The 19,084-nt window shown below is 60.6% G+C and overlaps 2 protein-coding genes across 5 annotated transcripts in view; one reads left to right on the top strand and one right to left on the bottom strand.

Moving 5' to 3' along the window:
• LOC139325401 (mitochondrial import inner membrane translocase subunit TIM16-like) overlaps nucleotides 1–19,084 on the bottom strand; it is a 28,939-nt gene that overhangs the window by 4,898 nt on the left and 4,957 nt on the right. For all 4 annotated transcript variants that reach the window (XM_070955251.1, XM_070955253.1, XM_070955249.1 and 1 more), the window contains 16 exons: nucleotides 18,569–18,645; nucleotides 17,882–17,932; nucleotides 16,105–16,191; nucleotides 15,850–15,932; nucleotides 2,914–2,968; nucleotides 2,773–2,830; nucleotides 2,546–2,691; nucleotides 2,367–2,462; nucleotides 1,940–2,083; nucleotides 1,652–1,775; nucleotides 1,315–1,490; nucleotides 1,054–1,162; nucleotides 831–917; nucleotides 579–721; nucleotides 236–340; nucleotides 33–118 (listed from right to left, as the gene is read on the bottom strand). In XM_070955251.1, coding sequence (XP_070811352.1) covers nucleotides 33–118; nucleotides 236–340; nucleotides 579–721; nucleotides 831–917; nucleotides 1,054–1,162; nucleotides 1,315–1,490; nucleotides 1,652–1,775; nucleotides 1,940–2,083; nucleotides 2,367–2,462; nucleotides 2,546–2,691; nucleotides 2,773–2,830; nucleotides 2,914–2,968; nucleotides 15,850–15,932; nucleotides 16,105–16,191; nucleotides 17,882–17,932; nucleotides 18,569–18,645 — 1,627 coding nt within the window. The remainder of the gene's footprint in view (nucleotides 1–32; nucleotides 119–235; nucleotides 341–578; nucleotides 722–830; nucleotides 918–1,053; nucleotides 1,163–1,314; nucleotides 1,491–1,651; nucleotides 1,776–1,939; nucleotides 2,084–2,366; nucleotides 2,463–2,545; nucleotides 2,692–2,772; nucleotides 2,831–2,913; nucleotides 2,969–15,849; nucleotides 15,933–16,104; nucleotides 16,192–17,881; nucleotides 17,933–18,568; nucleotides 18,646–19,084) is intronic.
• Nucleotides 9,240–11,625, top strand: VASN (vasorin). The gene has a single exon (XM_070955255.1). The coding sequence runs from the start codon at nucleotides 9,240–9,242 to the stop codon at nucleotides 11,220–11,222; it is 1,983 nt and encodes a 660-aa protein (XP_070811356.1). The 3' UTR covers nucleotides 11,223–11,625.

Below are 19,084 nucleotides of genomic sequence, written 5' to 3'. Positions count from 1 at the left end.
CAATTGGGAGACAACAGAGGGGAAGGCCTCACCTGTCAAAGCCGGAGACCAGCAGGTATTTGCCGCCACAGACCCAGGTGACACGGGCACCTCTACCCCCCTTAGGCCCTGGACCATCCTGTTAGGGGGCAAGGGGGGAGATGCTTCAGAAAGAGAATGTGCTACAGCTGCCCTCTTGGCTCGTCTGAGATACATGTGGGCCTTGCCCTCCAGAAGAGCCTGCCCAGGCTCTGACCTGCAAAGGCTGGGCAGCCTGCCGAGGCTCGTAAACTCGCACTTTGCCATCCTTGCTGACGGTTGCCAGGCAGCATCCATTGGGGCTCCAGGCCAGGCTGAAGATCTGAAAGCAACAACAGGTCAACCCTCAAGGCTGGCTGAGAGAGGCATGAGGCTCCAGGATGCTGAGTCACACCGTTAGGATGTCCAACCCTCACCCCAAGATCTATGATGGACCGCATGCCCCGCCATCATCATGGATGCTGTATCTGGGGGGTGATGGGGGGGTCAGGTTAGCTTAATTGCTGGCTATTTGTAGGACATTTCCGGATGTAACTTGGAGAGGCCGTTGTGCTCCCTACCTGGTCAGTGTGCCCGAGCAGTCCCAGCTCCTGCCTCCCTGTGCGCATGTCCCAGATCCGGACACTCTTGTCATAGGAGGAGGAGGCCAAGACATCGGAGGCCAGAGGGTGGAACTTGATGGAATAGATCTTCTCTGTGTGGCCTGGCATGAGAAGGAGAGAGGCCGCATTCAGAGCAGTGCTAGGCTTCCTGGGCCGATCCTGCCTCGGCCAGCCACGAAGAGAAGGGCGTGGAGGGAGAGGGGGGCTGACCTCTCAAGACCACTTCTGGCTCCAGCAGCTGTTTCTGCAGTCTGGTTGGCTCAACCCGCCATAGCCGAATCTTGGTGTCTTCTCCAGCTGCATCAGAGAGGGAAGGAAGGAGGAGCTCTTGGCAGGGTACAGCCCTGTGGCAGGGCTCAGCCAGCCCAAAAGGCTGGGGTGCACAGGCCCGCCCCAGGAGAGATGCTCGCTCCAAGACCCCCTGGTCCCTTACCAATGGCCAGGCGTTGCTCATCAAAGGGATCCCAGCACAGATCCGAGATGGGTGCCCCATTCTGGATGGTGGGCACTGGGGTGTCAGGGAGTCGCCCTGGCTGGGAGAGCTTCAGAGACAGGGAAGGAAGCCATGTAGATGATGCTCTCAGCCATTCCTCCTTGTCGTTTGCCAAGACAGAGGAAGACCACCACCACCCCCGCAATCTGTGGCCGGCCATGACCACTGAACATGACCCTGGGGGTGGGGATGGTGTTTCACCTCCAAAATGGCCACCTGTCCACCTGTGGCAAGCAGTGGGATGGCGATACGATGCCGGTTGGCACAAAAGCCATCACACTCCCCTGGTGTGGTGAGGCTCAAGCCACGCAGGTTGGTGATGTGGGTGGTGCGAGGCAAGACGACCCCTTCGATGTGCCGGAAGGCAGAACTCGGGCCTGGAGACGAAGGCACAGGATGAACGGGTCTGGGAAGGGGGGGCTGCCCCATGCATCTTCCTTGTGCCCCACAGCATCCTCAACTAAGCCCTCTTTAAGGCAGCCCGGGTATTCTTGGATGCTGAAACGTCCACCAGTGTCCCTTGCCCACAGACCCTTACCCAGAATATTCTGCAGAGACCGCTGGCTTGGGCTGGAGGAAAAGCCACTGGTGGCAGAGAGAGATGGGGCAACGCTGGAGGGAGATGCCAGAGAACAGACAGGAGATGACAGGCTGCTGCCCACCTGGCAAAAAGCAACGCCGTGTGTCAGCCAGTGGGCTGAAGGGGGGTACACTGATGGGAGGAATGGGGGCAGGCCCAGATCATCCCTGCTCAGAGGAAGCTGGGACAAGTGCACCCTGGAAGTGGGCAAAGCTACCAGGTGCCCTGTCAGCCACGGATACTCACACTGTTGTCCAGATCCTTGACCTGATCCCCTGCCTCCATGTGGGCGGAGGGTGGGTGCTGGTTGTCTTGGTCGAGACAAGGCAGGCAGGCAGACAGGAAGCCCAAGCTGGGCCTGTGGGCAGGATCAAGACTCACCATCTCCACCTGGAGCAAGGAGAGGAAACGTTTACCCCCTGCCAGAGGAGCCAAGGCCCAGGAGGTGCCACTATGGGGCAGGACTATCAAGAGTCAATGCTGGCCAGGGCTGGAGAAGGCTTATGGACAGGAGAGGCCAGGAGTCTTCTGTGGGGCAGGCCTGCTGCTTTGATGGCGGTCAGCTCAAGAAGCTGCCACTGAACCAAGCCCTTGTGGAGTCCAGGGTGGCTGGGGAGGGGTGCCTTTGAAGATCTTGGGGGTAATCAACCGGGGGGAGCTCAGCCCTCCTTACCTGTGTGTTGTCCCCAGCCCACCACGACTGAGCAGATGCTGCCGGGACGTTTCCAGGACAGTCTGGAAATAAGTCTTTGTGGAACTCATGTGTGGACTGCAAGAAAGGTTGGGGGTGAATAAGGACTGCTGGAGTAAGAAGCCCCATCTCCTCCCATGCGGGCAACTTGGCTGGTTTACCTTCCTGGGCACCAGGTAGCTGATGGGCACAACGGCGGAGTTGCTCAGCTGCAAAACCTTCATCACTTCGCAGGCTGTGACATCCAGGGCCAGCCTGGGCAGTTGGGCCGTCCCTCGAGTCCGGGTCTCCAGAAAGCACTTGTGAACTGAGCAGAGCAAGGTGAGTGGGGGAAGGGCACACAACTACCAAGGACCCTGGGCAAGCAAGCTGGGGGGTGGGAACTCACCTTCCACCATGGCTGGCTGTGCAGGCTGCACCTCGTAACAGAAAAGCACCTTCTCTCCCTGGAAGAGAACGGCTGCCTGAGCCACTGCTGCAGGGCCCCCTCTTGCCTGCCCTCCATTCCCACGAGACCAGCAGCACTTACCTTCCCAGCCAGGACAAGAAGGCCGGAACTGGGGTCAAAGAGTGGGATCAGAGGCCTGCAAAACAAGAAGTCCCATTGGAGACACAGCCAGAGCCCCGATCCAGATGCTCCCTGCCTGCCAGGAGCACCTGCTGCTCCCTCTCTAGCAACCCCTCGCCAGGGTGCCTGTTCCGCTCTTGGGATGTGCCCCCCTGGCCTCTGTGCTGCCAACACCCTCCCAGCCTCCCTCTAACCACCTTTGAGAACAGTCTTTCCCGGCACTGCATGCGCCTGGGCAGAGTGCTGACCCACTCCTTGCTGGAACCCCTTCACCGCCCAGCCGTGCAGCCGCCTGCATCAGCAGAGAGCCTGCAGCCTGCATCTCCCATTAAGCAGGTGGGAGTAAGGATCCACCCTCTTCCCAGGGGGCGAGGGGGACTAGAAGAAAAGTGCCCCTTTCGTGCCCTTGCATTGGCAGCCAGCTAACCCTGCACCCAGCAGTGGCAGCTGCAGGGAGCCCTCTCTGTGACCGCTCTCTCTTCCTTCTCACTGCCAGCTTCTGGGTCACCCTCAGGGACAGGTAAGACCCACATCAGCATCGGTCTCAGGGGCCCTGCCAGCAGACAGTCCTCTCCCCACCCCTTGGTCTGCAAACACCCCCCTCCCTGGGGGTGGGCAGCGAGTGGGCTGGGCCCGGAGGAGGGCCCTCCTGGGGAGTTGAGGGCCCAGGGAGAGAGCGCGAGGCGGAGGGCATCGCAGAGCCGGTGCCCTGCTGCCTTCTCGCCAGCGACACTCTTCCCCACTGGGGGGGCGGGGGGTGGGGTGGGGGGAGCAGCAGTCTTGGCAACTTTCCTGCCGGCCAGCAGCAAGAGGAGGCAGCGCCGGCTGTGGGCAGGGAAAGGGCGCTCTGGGGCGGGTGCAGCCACCTGAGAAGGGGCCCAAGCGCTCCAAATGGCAAGCCCAGCCCGGCCCCTCCCGCTCCCCAAACAGGCCCAGCAGGTCTTTCAGGAGGATCTCGCCAAGGCGGCTCGTCTGACGGGCTGCCAGGGGATCCCGGCACGAGGCCGGTGCGATGCGAGCGGCAGGTGCAGGAGACGGGCCCGTCCTGACCCAGCGAGGCTCTCCTGCCCGGCCAGCCTGTGGGGGGTCGGGGCCACAAATCCCTTCCTCCCGGTCTGCAGGCGGCCCCAGCTGGTCCGCCCTGCCAGGCCAAGGCTGGAAAGAGTGGAGGCAGCGGACTAGGGCTGAGCGGGCAGTGCAACGAGGCCAGCCCGACTCCCTCCCTGCCTCCCCCGCGGTGCCCCGGCGAGGACCGGCCAGCAGGAGGGGCGGGGGAGGGGCGCCCAGGGGGCGGTCCGCGCGGCGCTGGCCGCTCCTCCTTCCCGGGCTCCCCAGCCAATCGGCGCCCGCCGCCCCTCCGCGGCTCCGAGCGCTGAAACCCGAGTCAGCAGAGCCGCGGCCAGCCTGGCCGGGAGGGAGGGAGGAGGGAGGCAGGCGCCACCGCTTCCCGGAGCCGGCGATGGAGCAGGCACCACAGCAGCCCCGACGCGTCGCGCGCTAGCAGCACCCCGGCCCTGCCTCGTCTCGGGGAGCCCGGTCGGTAAGTGCCCCGAGCCCCCGCCGTCCGGAAAGCTCCTCGGTCCGCGGATGGGAGGGGCTCCGTAGGGAACGGTAGGACGACGAAGGGCGCTCGACGTGCACGGACGTTTCCGCCTCCTCGCCCCCTTGATTTGAGGCACTTCGCCTCTCGTCCCCGCGCCTCCCCTGGGACGAGTCCGGCCCGGAGCTGGTAACCAGGGCAAACGGCGGTGGGAGGTCGCTGAACTCGCTTCCCTTTCGGGAGAGCAACTGTCGACTTGTCTGCATCTGGCTGAGCCCTGGGCAACTCTGAACATGTGCAAAGTGCTCTTCCAGGCACGAGGCCGGCAGACGCCAGCCAGTTCAAGAGCTTCTCTGGCCTACTGTGTTAGGTGGGGTGTTGGCAAACTGCACGCCCCGTGTGGGGCCATCTTCTGCCCTGCTCTGGGTGCCACCCCACAGTGGCCCTCACCACTTAGAGAATAGCCACACAAAGACCCTGAAGCAGCAGAGCCCAAGCTGGCCTGGCTGGGAGTGGAGGCGGCCAGCCTTCCATGTTTCTTGCCAAGGCAAACTGGTGGAATCTTGGCTCCCCCCACAACCCCCCCCTCACCAAGAGGAAGTGAAGCTGTTGGGCTGCTCCCTCCTCCTCGACCCAGGTGGCCTTGCCTTCAGCCCCCCCCCCCTTCAGCCTGTCCCCCAGATCTCTGCTCAGGAACTTGGCTGGGCATCTGGCTGGGAAGGGTGCCTGAGTCTGGGGCTGCCCCAGAGTGTGTCCCTTCTGTGCCACCTCTCCTCCTGTTCTTCAGGGCAAACAATTCAGGTCTGGGGAGGCACCTGGATCAATGCCAGACCCCCCTCTGCTCACTCCCCTCCTCAAGGAATTGCCAAGAGACAATACAGTCTGGACTGGGGGGGAGCACTGGAGGGCTGTGGAGAGGGGGACATTGGAGAGCTGCTGCCCAGGTAGAGGCAGTGACTTGTGGGCCCTGTGCCCAGGGAGGATGGGTGGAGGAGGGGATTCCCAGAAGCAGCCTTCTCTTAGCAAAGGCCTCCTTGATGTTTGAGTGGACCCAGCTCAATGGGGCCCATCCCTTGAGCCCCTCCTAAGGTGGGGGAGAGCTGCTCCTTCCTAGGAATATAGCACAGGTCATGCCTGCTAGACCAGCCAGAAGTTTCCTGTTTCCAGTGGGGGTGGGAGTGTCAGGAATTTTAGGAAGGGTGTCAGATGCTCTGAGACTCAAGGAAGCAGTTTGCAAGCTGGGAATCTGCACCCTTGCTTGAGTATGGCCAACAGTTGAATTGCATTTCTGGAGGAACCTAGTTCCAAGACTGTACACAGTTGTGGGTTCAAGATGGGTGCACAATGCTGTGATTTCTCATGACTAAGCAGTCAAATTGGCGCAGAGGATGCCCAGCTGGGAACACCCACACACAGGGCTTGGGGACCGGCACACTTTCTGGGGAGCCTCTGGCCAAACACATAGGCTGGGCTCAGGGGCATCAGCACGTCTCTCACTTAGCCAGCTGTCTTGGCCCAGGACCCAACCAGAAAAACAGCCCTCGCCAGCCAGCCAGCCTCTGCTCACGCAATGGAATTCTCTTTCGGAGCCTAGGGGGAATGGTGGGCAGAAGGCTTCCCACACACTGCAGATGAGCACCTGAGTGCTACCTGCTGGCTCGCCCCCTCCCCAGCACCTGGGGGGAACTGGAGAAGCGAGAGGGGGGGCAGGAATGCTGTGGCTGGGAAGGCGAGAGGCTGCCAAGTCCTCCAAGGGGGGAGGAAGGGAGACAAGGGTGGAGGGAAAGCTAGAAATTAATTTTGCAGGGAAAGGGGCAGAGTGCTTCTACAGGGCAGCTGACTCCTGTTTGATCCCCAAGTAAGATGGGGGGGGCAACATTATCCTCAGCCCTGGCAACTGTCTTGCAATGTGGGGTAAAGCTTGCATTTTCTTGCCATCTCGGGTGGGGGGGCATGGATGTCAGGGCTCTCCCCTCAACCAACTTCCTGATCTGGTTCCAGCCTTGAGCTGGAGGGCCAGCCTGGACAATGCAACCTTGTGCGAAGGCGCCTCAGTCCCAGGCCTGGAGGACTACCCAAGCCGAACAGAGGCTTCTTCTGTGCCACAAATCAGGAGAAACTCCAGCCTCACTGCTGGGGGGGCTTCCCCCCCATTGGCAAGGGTGCTACCCTGGACAAGACCCCAAAGTCCAAGCCAAGTGAGGAGCGCTCCCCACCCTCTGCCCCACTGCTGCCATCCAACCTGCCTGACTCCTTGCAGCCACCGCCACCTCTTCCTGGCCAGGGGAATGCGGGTTAGGCAGCTCCTCCCTGGCCTAATTAGGGGCTACGCCTGTGCCAGGCTAATGACAGCCTGCTGCCCAAAGGCCCAGGGCCCTGCCCAAGCGCAGGCGGGCACGTGCATCCTCTTCCCACAGGATCCTCAGAAGACCCAGCTGCCCTCTCTGTGCAGGGCCAGGCTGGGGGCTCATTTCCTGGCTGGGGTCCCCCATAGCTCTGAAGGGAGGAGAGGATACTTGGGGTGCCCAAGGCTGAGGAGCAGCCCAGGGGACTCCATGGCTAGCTTGGCTGGAGAAGGAAGCAGAGGCAGCGTGCAGGAGCAAGGGGGGGACTTATCCAAGGGAGGGGTCGTGTCCCCTTTCCACCAGTGTGGGTGCAGCCTCTGCCTGGCCAGGGAGGAGGAGCAAGAGCAGCCTAGTCCTCTCCGTTCTCAGCCAATTTCCTGCTCCAGCCCCCGCCTCCCTCGCAGGAACCCTCCTCCCTCCCACTGCTCCCCATTTGAAGGGTCCTGGATTATGCATTACCCCCCTCCAGAAGATTTCAACCCAGCATGAGGCGACCTAATCTTGATTGGGGAACAAACCTCCTGGACCCAGCAAGCAGCCGGGGCCTCTGACCTGCTGCAGCCCTTGAGCATTCCCCCCCACCCCAGATTTCATGGAAAGGCAAAATGATATGGGGAGGAAAGACCAGAAGTGGGACCCCTTGCCCTCTGGCTGCTTTGGAAGGCGCAGTGGCTCCAGGTGTTTGCGGTTCCTTCCCCCCCCCCCCCCCGCCTGCATGGGACGTGTCCTGTGGCTTCCCCTCCCCAGCCAGGGCTGGCTCCAGGGAAGGCTGCTGTGGGTCAAGGAGCCTCTGATCCTTTGCCAGCTGCCCCACACTTGGTGCTTTTCTTAGCCTGAGCCTGCGGGGCGCCTTCCAAGCGGCATCTTGGGACCAGATGGCTTCCAGGCCAGGCAGGCGCTCCCAAGCCTTGCAGGGTGTGGAGGGAGCCTGCTGGGCAGAAGCCATGTCTCCCAATAGGCCATTGGGGGCAGCAGGCTGTTTATCAGCTGCCCAAACCGGGAGGTGGCTGCTCTGGCCCCTCTCCTCTGCAGGCCCAAATGGGGAAGGTTGGTGACATCCCGTCCCCAGCCAGATCGATGAATGAAGGGATGGGGTAGAGCCAACCATGATTGGGGGAGGGGCTGTCCATAGGGCAAAGTCCTCCAGCAGCTTCCCTGCAGCCCTGGGCCTTTCTCCTGGCCTGACCCGTTCAAGTCTTGGTCCCTAAGCCCAAGGTGAGCACAATGGCTGGGGGCTGGTTCCAGGGCAATGGAATTAACCGCACGTGAATCAATGCCATCCTCATGAGGACACCTTGTAAAGTGTGGCGCTTCCCGAGACAGGGCCAACTCCACTGCAAATGTCAGGGGTCTCCAGCGGCTCTGCTCACAGCCCTGGCCTGGACCCCCTGCATCAGACGAGGGTGAGAGCAGAGCAGGGCAGGAGCAGGGTTACCATGAGGAGGGCTGGCGGGGGGGGGCCTCAATCTCTTAAAGTGCAGAGTGGAGGGAGGCCTCTCCCTCTCTTTGCAAGCGAACTCACGGCCCTCCTCCTCCTCCTCCAGCTGCACATTCCAGAGTTGATCACCTGGTGAGCAGCAGCCTTTCTAAGAGCTCCACAGCCAAAGTTAATCATCTCACTTATTAAGTGAGGCGACAGACGAGCTGCCTGTGATTGCATACTGGCTGAGGTGACAGGCAGGGGTTGGGGGCACACTGGAGCCAGTTGGGATCCACCTTGCCTTCTCCAAGCCAGGCTGCCCATCCTTGCCAAGGATGCCTGTGTGTGTGTATGTATGTGTGTGTGTGCTTTGCCCTCCCCAGCGCTTGGACAGGGATGGGCAGAGCTACAATTTTGGTGTCTGCATAGGAGGAGCCCTCCTTTGCTGGCTTTCCATAAAATCAAAATCACCCCCCGCCCCCAGGTCTGTGGAATAGCAGCCAAGTTAGACGGGGTGCCCCAAAGTGGCGGTGCATGCCAGCTGCCGGTGAATGGGGGGGGGGGAGAGAATGTTTCTTAGCTCCAAAAGGAAAGTCTGCCCAGCAGCTGCATGTCCTCCCAATAAACCAGGGTCTCTTCTGCAAACGGCCAGCCCCCTCCTCTTGGTTCTCTGGCCCCTCCTTGTTTGATCTGAATGCTGGGAGGACCAAAGGGAGGCTCTTCTCCCCTGGGAAGGAAGCTAGCTTCCAGCCCTGCTGATCCCTGAGAAGGTACCTAGACTGAACAACGGTGTGTGCGGAGGGGGTGTAGGGTAAAAGCCAGGATTGCCTCCCAGAAAAGTTCTGGGATCAGGCAAATATCCAGAAGGACTTGCATTAGGAGAAAAGCTTGGGCAGGGGTGGCCCACGGGGGCTTTGCAAATGCCCTCGAGGTCAGAGGTGACCCACCTCCACTCTGCTTTTCTGTCTGCAGAAGCTCCACCATGAGGCTCCCCCTGATCTGGGCATTGCTGCTTTTCCCAGCTGGTAGCCTTTCCCAGGCCTGCCCAGCCGACTGCCAGTGCAACCAGCCCCAGACCGTCTTCTGCATCGCCAGGAGCAGCCCTGCCATTCCGCAGGGGCTGCCGCCAGACACGGCCCACCTGTACATGTTTGAGAGTGGTCTCCGCATACTGAGCGAGGACAGCTTTGCAGGGCTGCCTGCTCTCCAGCTCTTGGACCTCTCCCAGAACCTCATATCTAGCCTGCCACGCAACATCTTCCAGCTACTGCCGGGACTCCACAATCTTGACCTATCTTCCAACCAGCTGCAGGAGGTCACCAACGAGAGCTTCCATGGACTGCGCCTGCTGGAGCGGCTCTACCTGGATCGCAACCAGCTCCAGAGCATTCACCCAGCCGCCTTTGACTCGCTGGAAAACCTCCTGGAACTGAAGCTCCAGGACAACCAGCTGCAAACGGTGCCACCTCTCAACCTGCCCACCCTCCTGCTGCTGGACATCAGCCGGAACAAGATCACAGCCCTCGAGACAGGCACCTTCCATGTCCGGAGTCTGGAGTCCCTGAAAATGGCTGGGCTGGGCCTGGGCAGCGTGGATGAGGAGCTCCTGCAGAGCCTGCACAACCTGCATGAGCTGGATGTCTCGGACAACCTGCTCACCAGGGTGCCCGGGGTCCTGAGCCAGCTGCCCGGGCTAACCAGGCTCAGCCTGGCAGGGAACGGCCTGATCTCACAGCTGCGGGCAGAGGACTTCCAGCATCTCCAGCATCTGCAGGAACTGGACATCAGCAACCTCAACCTCAACGGGCTCCCCTGGGATTTCTTTGCCTCCTTCCCCAGACTCAGGGCGGTCACCGCAGCGGAGAACCCCTTCAACTGTGTCTGCCACATGAGCTGGATCGTCAGCTGGGCCAGGCTCAGCAAAGCCTCACTCCGGAGGCCGGAAGAGACCCGCTGCCACTTCCCCCCCAAAAACGCAGGCCGCTTGCTCCAGCAGCTGGAGTATGCAGACTTTGGCTGCCCCACCACCACCAGCAGCACCTTACGAGCAACCAGCCCCAAACTCACCAGCCCCTTTCCCAGCAGCAGGCCCCTTCCCCCAGAGGCCGGCACCGCCCATCCCACCACCAGGCATGGTGGCCTCATGACCACGGCCTCGCCCGCCCCGGAGGGCCAGCCAAGCCCCGAGGTCCATCTTTGCCCACCGCACGCCTGCCTTAATGGGGGCCTGTGCCAGCCAGGCCCCAACCACCACCTGGAGTGCCTCTGCCCCCTGGGCTTCACTGGATTGTACTGTGAGGTAGACAGGGGGCAGGTGACCACTCCGTCAGAGCCCACCCAGGCCAAGCAAATAGCTGTCAAGCACGTGGGAAGCACTTCCGTCAAAGTGGGCCTGCAGAACTACATCCGCTCCAAGCCTCAGCTCAAGGGCATCCGCCTGACCTACTGGAACCTCTCGGGGCCAGACAAGCGGCCCGTCACCCTCAGCCTGCCAGCTGCCTTGCCCGAATACACGGTGCGGGCCCTGAAGCCCAACTCCTCGTATCACATCTGCGTTGGGGCCCTGGGTGACAAGGCCTCACAGGAGCAGCTCTGCGTGGAGGCCCACACGCTGCACCCAACCCACCAGCAGCACGCCCGTGTCAAGCAGGGCAAAGGCCCCGACCTGCCGCTGGTGGTGGCACCTCCTGTGGCAGCTGTGCTGCTCCTGCTGGGGGTGGCGGTCGCCAGCTCCTACTATGTGCGACAGCGCAGGCAGCAGAGGAAGGCCCAGGCTGCCCCCGGAACCCCCAGCTCTGGTCCGTTGGAGCTGGAGGGGGTAGCAATGTGTGGGGAGAAGGGGGATCTGGTGACGCAGAGTCCCAAGACTGTGGCGCCCCTCAGCCTGGAATATGAGGTGCCTCTCATGCACCCCCATTTCACAGACACTGCCCCCCCTCGGGCCCTGGGCCCTTCCTACTTTTAGGGTCACTGAAGGGCAAAGCAGGGTGTGGGTGGCTTCCTTGGTGCCAGTCTGGACAATGTCCAGGGAGAGGCCAGAGAGCGGCACAGAAAGAGGTCACCTCCCACAGCAAGGGCACCTTGCTGGCGGCACCTGAGTTCTCTGCCGAGGGCAGCCCCAAGCCTACAGACCTATGGGGGTAGCTGTAAAAAAAAAACCACATGAAGGAGCAGAGCCTTTTCCATTAATCGAGGAGGAAGAAGAGACCAGGTCCTCCGGGCACCCCAGCGACCCAAAACTGAAGTCTTAGTTGTCACTGCCTGGTCTCTTTCCTCCTGGGCAGTCCCTTTCCTAACAGACTGATATGTTTTGTAAAATCAGATGATAAATGCTTTTGTACAAGTTTTGTACGGATTGTGCAGGTTATAAATGCTTTTGTAGAAAAATGTGAGTGTGAGCAAGAGCCTTGTTCACAGGCTGCACTTGCAGAAAAGGTGCACAATGCAAACACACAGTCTCCAGCTCTTACTGCAGGCGGAGAATACAGAATGTGCTGGAAGACACCCTCACACTGACCTTGTCCCTTGTGAGCCTGGCTACACCCTCCGCAACACACCAAGGCATCTGCTTGTAATGCCAGCCTTTTGAGCTGCAGCCCTGGGGGCCCAAGAGCTTCCACAACATGGGGTCTTTGCAAGAGCCCCCCCCCCCCAATGCCTTTCCCAAGTAGCTGGAAAGAGGCACCAGGAAGTCTGTTACAGCCTAGGCCGGGCAGGCCACTTAGGCCTCTGGGCCAGGGCATCTGCTGGCCCTTCCCTATGCTTAGAAGCAGGTTCTTCTGAGTAGATGCAGTTTGGCCTTAATGCTTGGACAAAACACGTGGTTGGATTCACAGAATGCAGTAAGCCAGGAGTGGGGCAGGTCACTGGGCCCAATCCAGTCTTTCATGTTTCCATTACTGGCACAGCAGGGCCACGGTCTGTGTCCACAGGAACAGATCCACGCCCGAGTCAAGGAACCACCTTCAGACCACCAAAAGTGGGTTGAAAATTAGGCGCAGCTCCTTGCTCTCCTCTGCTAACCACATGGAGCTGGGCAGCCATAGTCAGGTGGTGCTTTGGGCCCAGATGAGGGGGAGGCCTCTGTTCGAACAGAGAGGGGGCCACCTGACTCCAGGCCTGGTTGGAGCCCTTCAGCTGAACAGGCACCAGTGGAAATGCCCCCGGAGCAGGGCAGGCAAGGGCAGAGGCCTGCCCTACCATTTCCAGAGGATGCCCACTCCTAGAGGGGGAGGAGCCACCCCTTAAAGCAGCCCCCCTCAACTCCAGCCTGACAGGGCCGCTATAGCCGCCTACCAGCAGTCCCCCCTTTGGCAGCATCAGCCACAGTTCTGCTCCGGCCAAGCCTGAGCCGTGTTTACACAGCTGCCTCTGCCTGGCTGTCCTTGGGCCCAGCCAGCTTCTCCCACCTCCCAAGCCTGCGGCTGCTGGATCAGGCAGGCACCACGTGGATCGCATTAGGGGATCCGCCTGGAATTCAGACAGAGCGGTGATCCGGAGCTGCTGCAACAGCTCTCTCCTCAAGACTGCAGGAGATGGGCACTCGGAAAGCCCAAAGTAGCTAAATCATGGCTCCAGGGGATGCATGAATGCACAGTTGGGTTCAGTTGGTAAATCGGGGTTTGTTCACAAATGGCTCTTGTGCTGGGGAACCTGGGCTGTGAGCAGCGCAGCCAAAATGAAATTCCTCTCCCTTTATGTCTGAAGCCCCCCCCAAGAAGCCCCCCTCTCAGGGTGCCTGCACAGCTTGGCTTGACCCACAGTCTACTAGCCTCCCTGTACTCCAGGCGGGTTCTCTCCAGGGAGCTGCTGGCTGGTCAGGCCAGAAGAGCCTCTCGAGGAGGGGAGCAGTTGAAGCCCTGTGCTCATCATGCAGATCTGACCCTTGGAGCCTAGAGCAAGGAGATCCCCCCGGCCCCCGGGGAAGGTCCTGCTGCTCTAAAGGGGCTCCGGGGAGGGGTCTCGAAGAGCTCATTTGCACTCACCACCTCCAGGGTGATCTCTCAGCTGCCCCAGGAACACCTTGGCAATGCCACCCAGGCAGATCTAGCAAGCCGCAACCTCACACCCACAAGTGGTAAAAGGGAAAGAAACCAGCTTCCTCCTGGACAGGTGGCACCTGCAGATGCATTTGCAGACCGAGCCAAGAAAACCACGGGGAGGATCCCAATGGCCAGAAGCAGCACCCCTGCAGCCCTGTTTAGAGAGCTCCAACCGGGTCAGAGGCCTGATCCGCTGACCAAGGTTATTCCAGAGTTCAACCATCCATTTGTTGGCAGGACAAGGTACCCAGCTCTCCCCAGCCCCATGCCAGCAATCTTGTCAGAGCAGGGCAGCTAATTTAGGAAAGGTGAGAGTGCACCAAAGCTGACTGCCCTCCGGGGCTGGGAAGCAGCTGGACAGTCCCCAGGGAAGCCAGGGGCCCCTGGGAGTCGCTGGCCCACAGGGAAGCTGGGGAAAGTGGGCAGCACCGAGGAAGCTCCCCACAGGAACTGGCTGACCCACTGAATGGGCCCTTTGTCATCCCCAGCAGACTGTTCAAATTAACATAGCAGATTCCTGCAAAAACGGCTGCTGAGCAAATATTTTCCTTATGAGCCACGTGGATTTTCCAACCGCAGCTGAGAGGATAAAGTGTGGGGGGGGGATAAGGCAGGCAGCAGCCCTATGGCCAAGCCAAGCCAGTCCCACCCAGGAGTCCTGGCCAGCTCCTCCAGGCTTGGAAGGCAGGGAGCTCAGAGCTTGCCAGCCGCTTGAGTCACCCAGAGCGGGAAAAGGGCTGACTCCGCAGCCTTCAAGGACATGCGGGGGGGGGGGGGCAGGAACAGAGCTCCTCCTCGCTGCAGTGTTTGGCAGCAGAGGCTTCTGCCAGCCCTTCAGTGCCCCTGCTTGGGAGGGGGGTTACAAAAACATCTTCCCCTAGTGCTCCCTGGAAATGTTGCCGGCTATACCCATGGGACAGGGACCAGGCCTGGCCAAAGGGGGTGCCAGCTGCTTATTCTTTGAGGTGACTCAGATACCCTGAGGGAAGTGGGCAGAGACGCTCCAGGATGGTCAGGACACAAAGATCCACGTTGGCGATGCGCTTCCTAGAGCGGTTGCCAACTGAAGCCCCCCAGTCAGATGATAGCCTCTCCAGGCAGGGCCAGATCTGTGAGATGAGAGCCCAACACCCACCTCCGATGCTGTCAAAACATAGCCCCTTCTCCCAACCTGGAAGGGAAGATGGGTGGGAGCAGCTCCACCAGGCTAGATGGGAAGCCTTTTCTTGGCTGGAAAGTTCTGCAAAATCTAGGGGGCAAGGCAGGTAGGAGGGAGCCAGGGCTGGAGCAAGGCCCCCATGCTTTAATATGGCAGGCTGCTCTGATGTGCCCACCAGCCCTTCCTGGGAGGGGGCCAGGGTTGTGCTAAGCCCCTGGCATTAACTGCACTGTGTCCCCAGATCTCCTGAGCAACGGGGCCTACTTCCCCTCCTGCCCCCTGCAGAGTCCATATGCCCTTCGCTGAAGCTTCCTCCATTCCCAGAGTTGCCCTGGGAACCGGACAGCGGGGTTCTGGCGCTGAAGGGCTGAGGGCACAGCAGCCCCTACCACAGAGGGGCTAGGTGGGCAGAGGGGCAGCTCACTGCAGCTGGCTCTCCTTAGCCGGAGAGCAGCCGTCAACTCCTCTCTGTAGCCAAGCAGTGAAAAGTGGTCAAAAAAGCAGGTCCAGCTCAATTCCCCCCTTGGGGAGAGGCATGTGGGTGGTGGGGAGGAGAGGAGGAGAGAAGCCTGGCCAACCATCCCTCCATTTCGGGAAGGGCGAGAAGGGAGGCGCAGACCTCCCCAGCCAAGTAGCCTTCCAGAAACAGCCCCATTGCTGGGAAGGAGGTGCTTCCTTCCCCCACACAGCCCCCCATCCCATCAGAATCAGCCCCTCCTATCTCACAGTTATCAGCTTGATGGCAACAAGACGGCAGCCTTGCAAAACCTGCCAGGGGCAGGCAGATAAGCGGCACCAACCAGCCCCACACATTCTTTGGCAGAGTTATCAGTGGTAGCCAAAACAAGCCACCAACCTGGCATCCCTTGACCCCTTCCTCCATGCCTTGGACAATCCAAGGAAATCAGAGCCTACCAGGAAGTGAGGCCTCCCCCACCTGAGTTGCTACAAGGATGTCACCCCACCCCAGGAGTGTGATGCGCTTGGAGACCCCGAAGTTCTGGGGAAAGGGCAAAAGCCGAAGAGGCCCATCCTGGTGACCTGGAAGGATCCTAGAAGGAACTCTTTGAGGAGTGGCAGTTGCAATGTCCACATAATGTTTCTCCACATATTCCCCACCTCCTCTCGGAGTCGATGGGTCCAACTCTAGCCAGCTACTTTAAGCAAGATCCCTCCTGCAACTCTGACTGTGTCCCCCTCCATTAGAGGAGCTGCGGGTGCAGGTGCCAATCCAGGCAGGTTGGGCCAGATAGCATGGGGAGTAGCAGCAGCAGCCCTGGGGCCTTCCACCGTGCCCAGCGGCCTCTGGGCCAATCCGGTGGACGCCAGCCTGGCCCACCCCTGCCACCCATTTGCACCCCCAAACACTGGGAGTTGCCGCAACCCCTTACCTGGGAGAGGCGTCCAGTGTGACGGAGGTCAGGGAGCTGCTCAACTGGCGGCTGTCCCAGAGGCACACTTCCCGTTCCATCATCTGGAAGGGAGGTGAGGCTGAGGGGCTGCCTCGGAGGGACTACAGAGCCCTGGCAGGCTGTGCCGGGGAGATGTCCTTTCCAGAGGGTGCAGAGGGAGGGCCCCCAGTCTGTCAGGATTCGCCCCCCGCCCGAGCCCCCCAGCCCCGCAGGAGAGGCAGACAGAATCCCCACCTGGTTGGAGCCCACGGAGAGGAAGCAGCCTTCCGTGTTCACCCACAGCAGCTGGGCCTCCCTGCCACCCGTATGTGCCAGGACAGTCTGTGGGGAGAAGACAGAGGGTTGGGGTGGGCTACCTTTCAGATTCCTACTAGTGAGGAGAGAGAGAGAGGAGACCCTTGGAATGGGACGTGTTTCCCCCCCCTCCAGTGAGTCCCTTCAAATCAGTGCCTCCATCCAGCAGACTGGAGTCAAGGAGGGCACCAGTGTGGGGCAGTTCCCCCAAAGGCTCCTTGGGCTGCCACTGCATTGCAGCTCTTCCAGACTGCTGGGTCTTGGGCAGAGTTTGTGTGAAGGAAGTGGGTGTGGGGGTGCCATAGTGGTCAGCTGCAACTCTTAGTTGCTGAGGGGACTTTGGGAGCAACTGGATGGGCAGCTCTGGTGTTCCCAGCCCAAAGAAGGTGCCGCCCCCATTCGCTGGGGGGGCAGACCTTGGAAAGAGACTCATGCAGGCTATGCTACGAGGGCTGGAGGATCAAAAGGCTGCTGCTAAGGTAGCCCAATGCCCAGGGCCCGATCCAGCCACGTCAGACCCTCCAACCCAGGAAGAAGACAGGCAGACCCTCCCATCGGTCCCACCTCCCTCAGCCACGGAGCAAAACAGGAGGGAGGAAACAGACATTCTGCTGCTTGGAAGAAGTAGAGCCTCCCCACTCCCCGGGTTTCAGCCCCCTTCCGCCCCCGCTGCTCTCCTGCACTGAACCATCCCCCAGGAAAGCTCTGAGACTGACAGCAGAGATGACGCATGCAGGTCCCTCCATTTCGTGGGGAAACAGGCGGGAAGTAGTAACTTCCAGACGAAAGGAAGGCAGCCACGTCAGCACTGCATGGAGAGGAGGGGGAGCAGCCCCCCAACCTGCCTCCCCAAAGAAGATCAGCAGCTGCTCGACTCACAGCCGGTCTGGAGCTCAGCAGTTTGTGACTCCCAGCCAGCAATGTCTTCTAGCCGGCCACGGCCCCACTCTCCCCTGCTTGGCTAATTCAGGGAAGCCTCCACCCTTCTTGAGCCTAAGGCTCAAGACACCCCCATGCCTCTTGGCTACAGAGCCCCCAATGACCCCTCCTTCCCCTGGGGCCTTTGCCAGAACAGCCCTGCTCACAGAACGGGCCTTGGGCAAGCAGGGGGAGGGGGTGGTGCAATGATCCCCAAGCAGAGCAGAGCTCCGACCACCACCTCCGCTGTGGCTTCTCTACCCCTGCACCCTCTCTCAGATGTGCAATGTCGGGGGGGGGGGAGAGATGCACCAGGAGGGGAGTCTCGGGTCCTCCTCCGTCCCAGCGTAGAGGGCAGACCATGAGGTGACGCTGTAAATAGGGTCCTGGAATGCAGACTAGCTCATTACTGGCTTCTCACAGCCTCCTTAAGAATCAAAAACCAGGGAGTCTGCCTGTCAGGCTGCAAAGGGGGGCCGGAGCCTGACCTCAGAGGGTATCTGCGTGGTCCTATTCCCAAGCAGTCCCACTCCCAGCTCTGGACCCTGGGCAGCAGCTTGCAATCCTCTTGCAATCTGGGAGCTAAGCCCGGACTTCGAGGACGGCTTCCCTTTGGCACCTATTTACCCCTGGAGCTGCTTCACGGACCTGCCTTCCTGCCTCCTCCTCCTCCTGAGAATTACCCAGGTGTGTGTCTGTGCGTTAGATGGGACTGGATGGTGTCAGCTGTGTGGAGTTTACCCCAGATGGGTCCCCTGCCCTCCCCCCTTGGCACCCCCACAGCCCCTAGATACTCTACCTGGCAGGCCACCGACTTGGCCCGTGGGTCAAAGATGTGCAGCCTTTTGTCCTGTGGAGCAAAGGGAGGCCCAGTGGTCATCAGCTCAGCCCACTGCTCTGCCCCAGCCCCATGACCCCCCTTCCAACCCTGGGCACAGTCAGCCAGGCCAGAGAATGTGGGAAGGGGAGCTAATCCTGGATGCTGCTGCCAGTAGAGCGGTGCGAGGGGTGTCAGGCAGCTGTGCAAGTGCCTGCTGATGTCCTGGCCTTTGGGGAAGCGTCCACTTCTCGCCTGCCCATGGGGAGGGGGGAGTGCCCCAGATTGTCACAGCAGCCTGACTGATGCTGGGCTAGGTCTCCACAAGGCTGCAGGGGGCAGGAAGGACCTTCTCTTTGCAGCCCTGCCCATTCTTGGCTGGGATGGGCCTGGGGGCCCCAAGGAGACACCACTCTCCTGGGGGACGCAAGCATGGGGAAAGAATGTTCCTTCCCAATCAGGCGCTCCCAGGGCCTCGCCCATCATGCACCAGGCAAGAGAATGCAACGTAGGGATCCCTCTGAGGCGCCACTAGATGGCAGCAAAGGGCAAGCGGCTGCTCATTGCCAGGGCGCCAACACTACAGCATGGAGCATGGCGCCCCCTGGTGTCCACCTGCACTCAAGAGCCAGCTCCTTGTTTTGGCTGCTCCTTCCCAACAGCACTCACCTGGCAAGAAGTGCCCAGGAGCGACCCGTCCGGCTTCCAGGCCAAACTCTGCACCCAGTTCAGGTGAGGCTCCAACTCTGAAGAGAAGAATGAAACAGGCCTGGTTTTGTGCCCTCCGGGACCCGCCAGGACCCTACTTGAACCACTCAGATCATGAGGTGGGCGTCTCTCCCTGGCTTGATGGGGGACTGATGTTGCTTTCCACAATTATAAATCTTGATTTACTGACAAGTGGCAGGGCTTGCACAAGATGCCAAATGGAACCCGACACCCCCCCCCCCCCCCGTTGCATGGAGACAACTGAGCAGCTGAAGTCCTGCTCAGCTCCTTCTGGGTTGTTTTCCTCTGACTCAGAGCTTTTCTGCCTGCTGCCCTTCCTTTCCACTTCCATATCAGGTCAGGCTTGACCTGCAATGCTGGCTCCCGTCCCTGGGGCAGGGGCTGCTGCAGGGGCCCCTGAACTGGTTCAAGGGTGTACATTTGGTGAGCTGCGATCCCTCCAGCTGCACCAGCCAC

The sequence above is a fragment of the Pituophis catenifer genome, unplaced genomic scaffold, assembly GCF_029215685.1.
Source record: "Pituophis catenifer annectens isolate HBS135680 unplaced genomic scaffold, rPitCat1.0.hap2 SCAF_16, whole genome shotgun sequence".
NCBI lineage: Eukaryota > Metazoa > Chordata > Lepidosauria > Squamata > Colubridae > Pituophis > Pituophis catenifer.
This window is presented reverse-complemented; position numbering and strand designations above follow the sequence as displayed.